Source organism: Echinops telfairi, unplaced genomic scaffold (assembly GCF_000313985.2).
Source record: "Echinops telfairi isolate 266 unplaced genomic scaffold, ASM31398v2 ScPeMD7_3533;HRSCAF=4204_0, whole genome shotgun sequence".
Lineage (NCBI taxonomy): Eukaryota > Metazoa > Chordata > Mammalia > Afrosoricida > Tenrecidae > Echinops > Echinops telfairi.
The window spans coordinates 104,306,653-104,322,239 of NW_022107431.1; the positions used below are offsets into that span (position 1 = coordinate 104,306,653).

Consider the following 15,587-nt stretch of genomic DNA (forward strand, 5'->3'; position numbering starts at 1 on the left):
TGCCGGGGGCTTAAGTGGAGAGGAAATGTTTTGAGAATGATGAGGGCAATGAATGTACAAATGTGCTTTACACAATTGATGTGTGTATGGACTGTGATAAGAGTTGTATGAGCCCCTAATAAAATGATTTTTTAAAAGTCATCCCCTTCTTACCACTTCCCGTCTCACAGCAAAAGAAAAACCAGCCTCAGCTGTCAGCCTCGCACAACTCCTTTGATTCAACTTCCAATGTTGTTTCTCTTGCCAGTAGGCCGTGAGCAAAACACACTCATATCTTTCTGAAGCTTCCATTATTTACTTGAAATTTTAAAAATCTTTACTACCATCCTTTTTAATAGAATGCTCTGATATAATTGCATGCTCTATAAAACTGCAAAATGTATGTCCGCAGAAAAGCACCTAATGGGTTAACTGCTAATACCTCAAATCCATTTTAGATATTCTTGGTTTTCTAAATGAAGATTTTATCACAGGACTTCTCAAGTTCTCATGCTGCCTTGGTACTGACCATCCCTGGGCCCTGAAAGCCTAAGCCTGAGCTCATCTGCTCTTACCAAAAGTATTCCCCAGCCAGCAGGAATGGTTCCCTTTAATCAATACTCCTATCAGCCTGACCACCTGTCCCAACCTGGTCCTGGACGCTCACATTCTGCTAGTCAATCACTCCCTCCCACAGGAATCATGCACCTTGCCCTCTTGTTAGCATAAAGCCTGCCTCTATCATCACCTCTCCTGGTTCACTCTGCTCCAAGTGCTAATCTCATGTGTCCTTGCATGGTGTGCTCTGTACTCTTCCAGGTCGTGTGTACATGAAGTCAGAGTCGCAGTATCTTCTGCTCAGTGTCAGAAGTCATGCATTTGTCCGCCTCCCAAATCCTAGGACACAATGCCTTCCTCCTCCAAGGAGGGAAAAGCATGGTTAACAAAACGCTGTTCCACAAGCTTTGAACGTGTCATGAAGTTCAAGCTTTTCAGCATCTAGACATCATTTTATAAATAAAAGAGGCCTACATCTTGATATGTTAACTTCAAATCTTTGACTAAGAAATGTGAAGCATTCTGGAAAACTTTTGAAATGTGCCTTTTTAATTGGCACAGCAAGTCATCTTGTAGCTCATAATTCTGAAGAGACTATAGAGATTAAACAAAACTCAAGACAAAATTTTGCTTATTATCTATAGTGTTATAGTTAGGGTTGGCAATTTAACTCTTCCTAATAATCCACCTGCCTAGCATCCTATTATACCTACAAAATTTCTAAGGTGAAATACTGGTTTAACTTTTAATACTAAATTTTAACATATAGCCAAACACATGAAGATGCTATTGTTTTTAAAACATAAGCATACACACATATATATATATGTATATACAGTATGATGAATCTTCAAAATTTTATTTTAAAATATGAATTATGAAGATTACGTATGGATTCTGGTTTTGGCACCAAGATAAACTCACACTAACTTGTCGTGTGCCTGGACAGGATCTAATCTGAGGCACTCAGGAGAAGACATCAGTTTGAAAAGAGCACCTGTCAGAGCACCATGGATTCTGATAAAATTGAAGAAGAAACATCACATTTATAGTGAAACTTAGGTGGAAAAACAGTAGTCATTGATGCTTTACAAAAAGTTGATGGGGACGAAAGCCCTCGGATCGCAGCAGTGTACAAAAGGGCAGCTCCTTTTGAGACAGCACAAAATGCTGTGGAAGGTGACGCCTGCAGCAACAGCCCATCTATATCCACTGCCCTGGAAAATACAATCTTGTTTCGGCCCTAAGTGAAGACAATCATCTCAATTAGCTCAGTTGAAATTCTGACTGAAAAATAACTGAGCCAATATTCTACTTGAAGGTTGTCTAAATTATTGCAACTAGATCAGGTATAGACAAGAACAGAACTTTAGTGGATATTTTAAACAAGTGGAATCAAGATCCTGGGCATTAAATAAATAAAAAGTAACCAGAGACAAAACATAGCTCTATCAGTAGGACCTTGAGACAAAAAGCACCATTAAACCAATGGCACCAGCTGGTAGAAGGGATCCAGTCAAAGCAAAAGCAGGCAGATCAAGAGCCAAAGGTCCTGGCAACGGTTTTTTGGAGGATATTCGAGGCATTTTGTTTGTTGACTTGGGGGGGGGGGTGTTGAAGAATAATTTCACCTTGCTAATTAGAACAGTGTTCTGATAAGTTTAAGCAAAACTAGCAGATAAAAATGTTCGAGAGGTTTTCTTTGTTTTTTAATCATGACAATGCTCTTGCTCCTATGTCTCAAAGAATAAGGCAATATTGGGAAAGTTTAAGAAACTAAGAGGGCTCAAAGGTTCATGGAAATGAAATTAAAAGATGGATATTTTCCTATGAACTTTTTGCTTCCTTCATATATTAAAGTTTAAAAAATTGGAATGAGTTGCTCATTTTAAAGTCACTAACTCCCATGTATTATCAGCTGTCCTCCCAAAACAGAATTGAGTAAATTAGGTAGTCATGATTAAATATGTATTAGAGTATGAGAGAGATTTCTCGGCTGGTTTGAACAAGTTGCAATGAGAGCAACCTCCAGGAACTGAGAATGAATGGTATCCACCTGTCTTAGTTACCTAGTGCTGTTATAGCAGTATACAGTTTTAATAACAGAACTATCATCGTATTGCAAGCTACAAATCCAAATTCAGGGTGCTAGTTTTTGGGGAAAGGCTCTCCTCTGTTGGACCTAGAGATAAAGTCCTTTCTTTTTTCAACATCTGTGGGCTTGGTGTTCCTTGAAGATCTCTATGTGTCTTGGCACCAATCTTCCCCAGACTCTGTACAAAGTTCTCTCAGTGCAGGGATCCTAGGTTCACAAGATACTATCTACTCTTCGTTCTTCTTTCTTGGTGGTGTTAAGTCCCTCACTTTTCTGCTTACTTACTTAATCCTTTTTATTATCTCAAAAGAGATTGACAACAGGAAACGTAATCCTGCCGGAAACTTTTATGGAACCAGACAGCCTCATCTTTTCCCCACAGAGTGGCAAGTAGATTTCAACAGGCAACCTTGTGGTTAGTACTCCAACACTTACCAGACAGCCCTACCAGGGCTCTGATTAACATCATAAAGGTAAGGATTTACAACAAATAGAGTAACATCAGATGATAAAATGGAGGATAATTACATCGTAATGTTGAGAATCATGACCCAGTCAAATTGGGAGAGGGAGGGACACGGACGGACACACACAACACACACACACAAGATACAAGTCAATATACAACACCCACCAACAGCTAATAAGAACACAAGACCTCAATCATACAACCACAAAGAAATGAATTCTGCCAACAACCTGTAAGCCCGGAATAGGATCCCAAAACTCAGATGTGATCTTATGCCTTCATTTCAACCTGATCAGAGATTCTGATTGCATGCCCAGATCAATACCAGGCCAGCTTCTAGCAGCGAGTGACCTTGAATCTCCCACACACACACCTGTGGAGCTGACCAGAGCTGGCTAATGGCCAACTTTCTCAACCCACCGCTCTGCACCCAGCATGGCCCGTTTGGCTCAGTGCCCGCTTTGTTCTCAGCCTGCAGATTTGCACCTGGCATGAATACACCCGAAACCAGGAAGACACCTTATATTCCAGAAACCCCACATACCTGTATCTCCCAATCCCAGACTACTTTACCTTATATGGACTCAAAATAGCCCACTCACATGTTCCCTGGCCATGTAAGCTCCACCCCTATAGCCTGGGGTGCGACTCCCTTGGCCTGGACACTGTGGCCCGTGGGACTTCGCCCAGGCTGGGTTTTTCTCCCCAATAAGCCTGTTTGCCCTAATTCGACTGATTTGGTCTCTGGCGCCTCTCGACTACCTTACACTGAGGACCTAGGTAACTTCGTACCCATATTTTTAATCCACAGAAACTATGAGAGGGTTAACCCACTCAATGTGTAGTACATAGTGATAGACCACCAACATGTTGGTGCCCAGCACTACGCAGTTACTCTAAAAGATGTAAAAGAAAACTTAAAAATCTTCCTTTGTTTAAAGAGGCTGTCAACCACTAAAACATCTAATACAAAAACATTCCTACATGGAACAAATTTTCCTTTTTATTTGTTTTTAATCCTTAACCTGAACTTTGCTCTTGCCCACTTCCCCTTAAATTCATACTTAGGATGTCACACCATCAAAATATGTCCCATTAAACTGGGACATGTAACCTGCACCTCCTACTTCCTCAAAAATATGTTTATATGACCAGGCTCATACTTGTATTTATTAACAGCTTGCAAGACACACTCGTCACAATTATAAATAAATTTCTAGAAGTGATGGAAGTGCCACACTACCTAATCCCTCTCATATGCTTCATGGTGGATTCGGGTGGAGTTTCGTTTGCAGGCACTTAATTAAATGCTGAGCAGTTCAGTGGGGTGGCAGTTAAGAAATATTTAGCAAATCTCTACCATGATTTTGTTGCCGTCTTTTGCTTCGTATTTTTAAATGCAATGACTGCAAATGGTCAATACATTTCCTTTTTTTAGTTTAGTAATTACTGCTTTAAAGCAGAGGAACAGGATTTAACTTCAGGCCTTTACTGCAAGAGCCTTGGTTAAAAAAAAAAAAAAAAGAACAGCAGCAGCACTAGAAAATGACAATTAAAACTGGAGGTGACAAATGGAAAAATCAAATGCAAAAATAATTTGGAACCATCTAATATAGGGTTAAAGCCAAGTCAAGTTTAAAAATCATTTAGACAGGAGCAGACCCCAATCCCAAATACATGGACAGCCCTCCATCCCCCGAGAATTCACTTCAGAGGACAGGACCGAAGCTACAGCTCAGGGAGAGGGGTACATCTAATCAAAGCACACAGGAGCAAACGAAGGGGGGAGAGAGAAAGAGTGGAGCACATCCTGGCCCACCAAGCCCCAAGGATGATATTCCTGCTCAGAGCAGTCAATGCACAGAGAAGACCATAGGGCTGGCCCCACCACGAGACACGACGTCCCTCACTGACCCACAGTGCTATGGGGAACAACTCTGGAGACACAGTGAGGGAATTGTACCCCATTTGACCCCATCACACTGGGGTGAAACACTAAGGGTGTGCAACAGGGCAGCAAGGGGAGAAAAGCAATGAAGTCTCCCAAAATTAGACTGTGGGGTCAGAGAATGACACCCCATCAGATTCAACACTCCTAAAACTCAACAAACAGACCTTGAAACTATTTATAGGCATGTCTTTTCTTGTTGTTTTGTTTGCTGTCTTATTTTTGTGCTTATTATGGTCTCTACACGTCTATCTAGATTAAGATAGGCAGGATAAACATCTGGAGGAGAAAACATGACCGAAGGTTGGAGGGTGGGGAGACACGGGAGAGGGGGAGGCAAGGGAAAGGAAGTGGGTGTTAAAAAATCCAGGGATAAGGGAACAAAAAGTGATTCAAAAGCAATGGCAAGGAGGGTGCAAAATGCCTGGTAGGGCTTGATCAAGGGCAACGTAACAGAGAGGAATTACCAAAACCCAAATGAAGGCTGAAGGTGACAGCGGAACAAGAGGAAAGTAAAAGGAAATAGAGGAAAGAACAAGGAGGCAAAGGGCATTTATAGAGTTCTAAATACAGGAATGTACATATGTAAATATATTTATATATAACAATAGGAAAACAGATCTATATATATAAATTTATAGGTTTAGTATTAAGGGAGCAGACAAACATTGAGCCTGTACTCAAGTATTCCCTCAACACAAGAACACTTTTTTCTAATAACCTGCCATCAGTGACGTTCAACTTCCCGACAAACACTAAAAACAAAGCAGGTGTGTAAACAAATGTGGTGACGAAAGCTGATGGTGCCTAGCTATCAAAACATATAGCACCTGGGGTCTTACAGGCTTGAAGATAAACAAACAGCCATCTAGCTGAGAAGAAACAAAGTCCATATGGAAGAAGCACACCAGCCTGTGTGATCATGAGGTGTCGGTGGGATCAGGTATCAGGCATCAAAGACAGAGAACAAAAAATCATATTGATGTAAATGAGGGGGAGGGCAGAGTGCAGACCCAAAGCCCATCTGTAGACAACTGGACATCCCCTTACAGAAGGGTCACAAGGAAGAGAGGAGACAGTCAGGGTGAAGTATAGCACCAACGAAACTATACAACTTTCCTCTAGCTCTCTAATGCTTCCTCACCCACCCACCCCCACTATCATGACCACAATTCTACCTTACAAATCTGGCTAGAACAGAGCATGTGCACTGGTACAGATGAGAGCTCACATACATAGAAACCAGGACAGATAAACCCCTCAGGACTTATAATGAGAGTAGCAATACCAGGAGGGTACGGGGAAGGTGGGGGGGAGAAAGGGTAAACTGACCACAATGAACGACATATAACCCTTTCTCCAACGGGGATGGACAACAGAAAAGTGGGTGATAGGAGACATCGATCAGTGTAAGACATAAAAAAATAACAATCATTTATAAATTATCAAGACTTCATGAGGAAGGGAGGGGGAAAATGAGGAGCTGATACCAAGGGCTCAAGTAGAAAGAAAATGTTTTGAAAACGATGATGGCAACAAATGTACAAATATGCTGGAAACAATGGATGTATGCATGGATTGTGGTAAGAGTTATACGAGCCCCTAATAAAATGATTTCCAAAAAAATAAAAATCATTTAGACATTCTGTTTATCAAAGTACAGCTAGTATTTAAACTGTCTCAAATAATCCCCTCATATTTAGTTTATATCCTGTTTAAGGTACTTACATTCTGTGTGGTTTCTTTTTAATTAATCTATCTTATTCCCACTAAAATAGTTTCTCTCTGTATAAACCAAGTGCAATGGCCTCTTTTTCATTTTGGTATTCTAGACCCTACTGACTGTAATAAGTTATGATAATTATTAGACTAAATTTAAACCTATTGCTGAAGATGCAACAAAGGATATAAATATGTAACCTAATTCTTAATGTGGAAGGTTAGTCTCCTTGTACATTGATCACTGTAATTTGTTAGAATGTAAACTTATTTTCAAATCATTACTTTGCCAATAAATTAATACAAAGACTATATCTTCCTATGGGTTAAATTTAATTTTTGTGATAGTATTAATGAAATGAAAATCAGGAGAAAAACTATCATCTTGAATAAATAAATTTTCATTAAAAAAACGTTTAAGCATTCCAAAATGCAAAATTATGGAATGAAAAGGGAGGTTAAAAAACTTCATTTGAAAATGAGACATAACATACCTAACCCCCAAATTTTTAATTCCAGCATACTAATAACATCTCCTAGAACAGTGGTTCTCAAGATTCCTAATGCCGCAACCCTTTAATACATTTTCTCATGTTGTGGTGACCTCCCAACCATAAAATTATTTTTGTTGCAACTTCATAACTGTAATTTTGCTGCTGTTATGAATAGGACAGCCTCTGTGAAAGGGCCATTCGACCCCCAAAGAGGGCACAACCCACAGGTTGAGAATCCCTGTCCTAAGAAATTCTCTTAGTAACTAAGGCACATACCATTATATCTGAGAGAAAAATTCTATAATAACGGCTATCATTAAAAAAACAACTGTTGAATACTATATAAACATAATTTCTAAATTATTGCTAAAAGTAGAAAACATTTGATATTTTAAAGTATATTTGCTATATAAAGCAGTGTGCTTTATAAAATACACTAAATCAAATTTTGTAAAAGGTATTTATGTTTTAAAGTTAGTCCTTTTCTCATAATATTAAACTCAAGCTTAATTTTATGGGTATTGTAGATACAATTGTTCTATTTCCATTGTAAAAGCAGTCCAAATTCTACACACAGGGACATCTTTGCTCCAGAATACACACTAGCAATTTAAAAAAAATAAAAACTTCTTTGATGGTAAAAGAAAATGTAGATCGCTAAAGACAAATGTGTGCATTAAAAAATGTGGTGACGAAAGCTGATGATGCCTGGCTATCAAAAGATATAGCGTCTGGGGTCTTAAAGGCTTGAAGGTAAACAAGCGGCCAACTAGCTCAGAAGCAACAAAGCCCACATGGAAGAAGCAATCCAGCCTATGTGATCACAAGGTGTCGAAGGGATCAGGTATCAGGCATCATCAGAACAAAAAATGTATCATTGTTAATGAGGGGGAGATTGGACACCCAAAGCCCATTTGTAGGCAACTGGACATCCCTTTACAGGAGGGTCGTGGGAAGGAGACAAGTCAGTCAGGGTGCAGGGTAGCAACGATGAAACATACAACTTTCCTCTAGTTCTTAAATGCTTCCTCCCCATCCCCAACATCATTATCCCAATTCTACCTTAAAAATCTGGCTAGACCAGAGGATGTACACTGGTACAGACAGGAAATGGAAAGACAGGGAATCCAGGGCAGATGATCCCTTTAGGACCAGTGGTGAGAGTGGCGAAACTGGGAGGGTGGGGTGGGAAGGGGGAACCGATTACAAGGATCTATATACAACCTTCTCCCTGGGGGATGGACAACAGAAAAGTGGGTGAAGGGAGACTTCGGACAGTATAAGATATGACAAAATAACAATAATTTATAAATTATCAAGTGTTCATGAGGGAGGGAGGGGGAAATGAGGAGCTGATACCAAGAGCTCAAGCGGAAAGCAAATGTTTTGAGAATGATGATGGCAACAAATGTACAGATGTGCTTGACTCATGTATGTATGTATGTGTTCTGGTAAGAGTTGTATGAGCCTCCAATAAAATGATTTTTTTTAAAAAGGAAAATGTATTAAATATCCTTAATTTGTTGTGATTTGATTGAATTTTCTTCACTACAAAGCTGCTCCATTGGTCCATAAAAGAAAATTCAGTGTCCACAGAGAATCAAATAAAACTATTTCATCTAAAACATTTGACAAATGACTTAACCACAAGATTAAATGGTTTATTGCTTGCACACTAATCAAGGAATCAAAGGCCAAAAAAACTATGTCAACAATAAAGACAGTCTTTAAATTATAATTAACCTTGATGAGAAAATAACCAGAAAAAGAACTCAAAATAAGCAGTTGTTTTTACATATGCAATCAAGAAATTTCACTTATAAAGTATTAAGAATACCAAAATACTTAATACCAATTGAATTGCCATGCTTTAAAATATTTTAGGAAAAAAAAATACATTTGTGCCACTTGCTTCATGTCTGAAAAGAAGTTCTGTAAATAAAATCAAACGGATTTAGAGCAAAGCCCTTACGAAAAGGTAAGTTTATCTTTGCTATAGCTTTTTCCATTCTTTCCAAAAAATGTTTTGATTCCTTTCCCCCCCGCCCCCAATTAGTGGCTTACTCTTTTTCTAAAATTCATAAAATTAAAATCACTAAAAAGTCATTCAATTCATTTTTATAATATGCTTATTTCTAAAACCAAGTTCTGCTTTATAAGAGTGCATTAAAATTGAATGACAAAAAACTTGCGATTTTAAGCACATGTATCTTTACACTTAAAATTTAGGATTAGAAACATATATTTTTACTCTTTAATGAAGCTGTACTTTATGTTTAAAGCTTAAGATGTAAACAAAACATATCAACAATTGGTAAGAGAGATTCAGGCTTTACTTACATTTGTAATAGCTATAGCATTTTTATCGTAGTATTTCTTCTTTTCATATTTATCTCTGATGAAAAATTCCACCGCTCTGAAAACAAATAACTTAAGGAAAAACTTGAGTTCACTGTCATACATATTCACCTTTACACATTCCCCACCACTAAATCTAGATTCTAAATGTAATTTCAAATCTATGTTCTCTAACCTACTTTTCTCTTCCAGACAAAGAAAGTCGTCTACCTATTTCACGAAGTTTTCTCAACTCACCAAAAGCCACCCAAACCAATTATACAAGGACATAACCACAATTCGCAACACCCAACCACCTTCATCCCTCACTCTGACAAACGAACTCTCAACATTCAAATGGAGTCAATATAAGCAGGAATACACAGATCCATAAATTATAAACAATGTTGTACATTTTGTTTCCTTTAATCATCCCACAACCCAGTATAGGGTTTATGATTTCCCAACATACATGAAGAATGAGAAACTAGAAAAGTACAGCAGTTGGCTCCAGTAATACAAGGGGCTTCAAATTGTGTGGGGAAATTCTATAATCTTATAATTCCATTTTCCCACAAACTTTTTGAAACTTCTATGTGATTCCAAAGCCCAAATTCCTTTCCACTACATATACTGTTCTCTGGAGTTTCATATAGGATTCTTTGTATATTAGGAAAATAACGGTCAATTTTTTCCTTACTAAACCAAGAAATAGTGAAGGCAAGAAATCAAGGTCATTACTGTTTAATTTTTTTGAAGGTGGTCAAACTAGCCTAAACTATTAACAGTGTGAGCCTGTTATACTGGGATTTCAGTGTTTACAGTAGAGCTTCCCACACTTGTTTGGCCTACTGTTCCTTTTAAGGACGAAGAAAAAAAATGCAGTGCCTCTCAGCCAATTATAATATTTTTACTATGCCTATAATCCATGATAAAATGTAGGTCTAACTGCTTTGGCAATGACCCTGGATTGTGCCCCAGTGCCCGCCAGAGGGAGGTGTTGCGCACTGTAGGAAACACTGGTTAGGCGGGTAACAAACATAATTGTGTTGGACTGCTAACCAGAAGATTCCTGATTTAAACCTACCAGGCATTTAGTGGGAGCAAGATGTAGCAGTCTGCTGCCCAAAAGAATGACAACCTTGGAGACCTCTGGGGAAGTTCTACTCTGTCCTATTTCCCATGCTATCGAGTCAATTCTGTATCTGACGGTAGCAGAGAGAATGCTTCTCTTGGTGGGTGTGAACAGCCTGGCTGATGCTAGCAGTCCAGCACGTCCTTCAACAGTGATAGGTCTGTTATGAGTGAGAATCGGCTCAACAGCAGTGCACTGGACAGCAACTTAAGTGACTTTTGCCACATGACCAGCAATCATGGATCACAAAAATGAGAAATTTTTGTTAGAGGTTCTTTACTTCTTTCATGGCCATGAACCCCTGCCAGCCAGGTAAAGTTTGTAGCCTTCTTTTCCAACATATAAAATACCCAGAAATACAAAGTAAATTATACAAAATTACAAATATCTCTTTGGATCCCCAGGTTAAGGAATACTTTTTAGATAAGTGGATCAAATTAAAAAAAAAAAAAACACTTCCAGTTAATCATGCCTTTTATGTTAGTTAAATAAGACCCTTTTAAATCAACAGTCAAGGCAAAGGTAGCAGGACTGAAAGTTGATGGTGCAAAGTTGAGCATTATGAAATCATTTGAAAAGAGTCCAAGAATGGGGGAGGCAAGGATGAGAAAGCTAGCTATTGTTTATTAGATAAGCTGAATTACAAGATATTTTAAAACTTTAAGGGACTTTCTCCCCCCGCCTTTACAGACTATGAAGCATTTCCCACTTCACAATTAAAATTGGAGGAAAGAAAGCTTAAGAATGTGCTGCTTTTCTACAGTAAAAGGGAGTTTTCGTCTTATCATACATTAATCTGATTCAGTCAGCTAACCTCTGCTATAAAGTCAAAAGAAGAATATCAAACACTATATTGCTTTCAAGGGCATCTTCATGTTTCAAGTTAGTGTTTGGAAAACCTTTCAAACAACATTCCAGAGCAATCTTAAAGGTTGCTTATTTAGATGTGTTAAAATCCTAGAAACTAACCCAATACCACATCTTTACCATTTGCCAAAATTTTCACAAGATGTAATGTTACATACCAAATTGTTATCAAAAATATGCGTAAACCAGCTTAATGTTCTCCTGTCTATGATTGGAATCAAAAGTTCACTGTTACATTTTTCTATTTTCTAACAGAAAAAAAATTTTGAGCTGGTCTTTTTGGGTGGGATATCTAAATTTGAACACACTAAGCAATTATTATTATAGAAATTGTCTTTTTCCAAAGGGGGCGGGGAAAATTTGATTAAATAAGTAACCGTTCTTATTTCAAGTTATATAAAATATACTTCTGGCTAGAAAAATTATCTAGATATAAAAAATAGTGATTATACTTACTAATACATAGGATACAGTATACACATGGATAAGTATAAAGTACTGTACTGCTACTAAGGTTCTTGCTGATAGGTGAGCAGGGTTTATCCCAAACAAACTGTTTATGCATGTCTCTGCGATTACAGGATGGCTCCAAACGAGTTCTCTCAGTGACACATTTGTCTTAGTGCCCCTGAGTGTGCCTTAAAAAACAGATCCAACCTGAAAGAGGGGACATTACAACAGACCCTAATGAAATCAAAAGGATGATTACAGTGAACCCTCGCCACTTCGCGCTTCGACTTCCGCGGCTTCACTCTATCGCGGTTTTTGCGTAACAGCGCATGCTCTGTCATTACTGCCACTGATTGGCTCATACTGTACACACTTCTGTCTGCATCGCTACGTATCGGAGCTATGTATCAGATGCATTTTTGCTTTTGTACAGTGTACTGTAATTGTTTGCGATTTTTAAGAAATTTTATCTAAGCCCTATGACGGCTCCTAAACGAGCTGCTTCTTCTAAGCCTTCTGACAATAAAAATAAGTGCCAGAGGAAGATGCTCACCATCCAGGAAAAGGTAAAACTTTTGGATATGATCAAAGATGGCAAGAAAATCGTGGAGGTTGCACGCCATTTCGACTTGAATGAGTCTTCTGTTCGCTCCGTCCGTTGTACTTCATAATATAATAAATAATAAATGATAATTGTAACGTCCAAAATGTTTTACTGCATTTCCCCTTTTTCGTTTAATAAATTGGGTAATACGAGTGTAATGGTGACTAAAGGGTGTTTTTTCATGTCCTCTATGCTCTAACTACGAAAATATTTTATTTACAAATAAGGAATCCTACTTCGCGGAATTTCATTTATCACGGTAGGGTCTAGAACTGATTAACCGCGATAAACGAGGGTTCACTGTACACAGTACTACGAAGGACTGTGCTTCAATGAATTCAACAACTTGGAAGATATGGACAAATTCTTGAACAAACAATCCCTCCCTAAACTGTCCCCGATGGATGTCAAGAATCTCAACAGACCATAGCAATAGAAGAAATAGACAAGTTTATCAAGGGATTACCAACATAAAAAAATCTCCCCTGGACCAGATGGCTTCACAGGAGAATTCTATCAAGCAATCAGGGAAGAACTGACACCAATCCTACACAAACTATTCCAGAACATAGAAAAAGATGGCAAACTCCCGAACTCCTTCTATGAAGCTAGTATCTATTACTCTGACACTGAAACCGGGCAGGGATCCCACAAGAAGACTCAAGAACTACAGGACAATATCCTTAATGAACATCAATGCAAAAGCCTTTAACAAAATACTGGCCAATAGAATACAAAAGTATATAAAACAAATAATTAACCATGACCAAGTGGGATTCATACCAGGGATGCAGGGATGTTTCAACATACAAAAGACCATTAGTATCATGCTCTACATTGACATGAAAAACTGCAAGAACCACATGATAGTATCAATAGATGCGAAAAAGCATTCAAAAACATCCAACACCAATTCCTGTTTAAGAAACCCAAGAAGATAGGAATGGAAGGAAAATTCCCCAAGATCATACAAGTTATATATAAAAAACCAACAGCCAACGTGGTAGTCAATGGAGAAAAGACTAACGCAATCCCACTGAAAAAAGGGACCAGACAAGGATGTCCCATGTCCCCACTCTTATTTAATATCATGCTGGAGGTTTTAGCAAACAGCATGAGGCAAAGAAAAGATATCAAAGGTATTCGCCTGGTGAAGGTGAAACTACTGTTATTTATAGATGGTATGATTTTGTATGTGGAAATTCCAATACTTCACAAGGGGAGCATTGGAAGCAATAGAGGAGTGTGGCAGAGCGGCAGGATGCAAGATCAACAAACAGAAGTCCATCGGACTGTTATACACATCGATAAGACCACAGAAGAGGAGATCAAAAAGGTGGTACCCTTCACAATAGCCAAGCACAAATTGAAGTATCTAGGGATATACCTGACTAAAAGAGCAAAAGATTTATATGGGGAAAACTACAGGACACTATTACAAGAAACCAAGAGTGACCTCAACAAATGGAAGAATACCCCATGCTCGTGGAATGGAAGACTCAATATAGTCAAGACGTCAGTTCTGTCCAAAGCACTATATAAGTTTAATGCAATCCCGATACAATTACCCTCATCTTTCTTCAAAGAAATGAAAAAACTGATTACCAACTTCATATGGAGAGGGAAGAAACCCAGAATTAGCAGAGGACTCCTCAAGAAGAAGGACACAGTGGGAGGGCTTGCTTTACCGAACTTTAACACATATTATACAGCTACAGTGGTCAAAACCACATGGTATTGGTATAATAACAGATAGACCAATGGAAAAGAACTGAAAACCCAGAAAATTATCCACTAGGAAGCAGATGCCCTTTTCAAGTGGTGCTGGAAAAAATGGATATCTACCTGCAGAAAAATGAAGCAAGACCCTTACCTCACTCCATGCACAGGAATAAACTCAAGGTGAATCACAGACCTCGGGGTAAAACCCCAAACTATTAGAGCCATCAATGAGGGAATTGGGACCAACCTGAGAACTTTGGTGCAAGGAATACATAGGCTATCAGAAATAGGGAGGACACAATACAGAGGAGTCACAAATTGACAAGTGGGATATACTGAAGATAAAACACCTGTATACATCAAAAGAATTCACCAAGAGAGTAATGAGAGCCCACTGACTGGGAAAACATCTTTAGCAAGAGTAAATCAGACAACGGCCTTATTACTAAAATCTACAATACTCTGCTAGCTTTTAAAAAGAAACAAACCAACTGCCCACTGAGGAGGTGGGCAAAGGACCTGAACAGAAGTTTCAGAGTCTGAAATCCGAATGGCAAATAAGCATGAGAAAATGTTCCCGATCTTTAGCCATAAGAGAAATGCAAATTAAAACAACGAGATACCACTTAACATCCTCAAAGGTAGCCCAATTCAAGAAATCAAAAAGCAACAAGTGTTGGAGGGGCTGTGGTGATATAGGAACTCTTGTCCACTGCTGGTGGACCAGTAGTTTGTACAGCCACTAAGGAAATCGATTAGGCGATTTCTAAAACAGATGGAAATTGAGCTACCATATGACCCAACAATCCCCCTACTGGGCATATACCCAGAAGAGGCAAGAAACAAACCAAGGCCAGACATCTGTGTCCCAATGTTCATCACGGCACAGTTGACAATTGCAAGGAGTTGGAAACAACCCAAATTCCATCAACAGACGAATGGATTAAAAAACTGTGGTACAAACACACAATGGAGTAATACAAATCACTAAAAAGCAGTGATGAACGCATGAGCACATTGCCACATGAGAAGAACTGGAGAAAACCATGCTAAGCGAAGTAACCCAAGCATAAACGGAAGAGCATAACATGAGTCCGCTGAGGTAAGTTTAAAAAAAAAAAATGCAAAGGGGCATAGGAAGAAAGCTACTGTATACAAACATTTCTAGGGTGAGGTCCAGGTAGTATGACAGGGGCCACACCAAATCCGG

General features: G+C 38.7%; 1 protein-coding gene across 1 annotated transcript in view; it reads right to left on the minus strand.

Moving 5' to 3' along the window:
- The window catches only part of SMAP1 (small ArfGAP 1), a 153,663-nt gene that overhangs the window by 51,331 nt on the left and 86,745 nt on the right, over positions 1-15,587 (minus strand). The window contains exon 4 of the mRNA XM_004696318.2: positions 9,603-9,678. Coding sequence (XP_004696375.1) covers positions 9,603-9,678 — 76 coding nt within the window. The remainder of the gene's footprint in view (positions 1-9,602; positions 9,679-15,587) is intronic.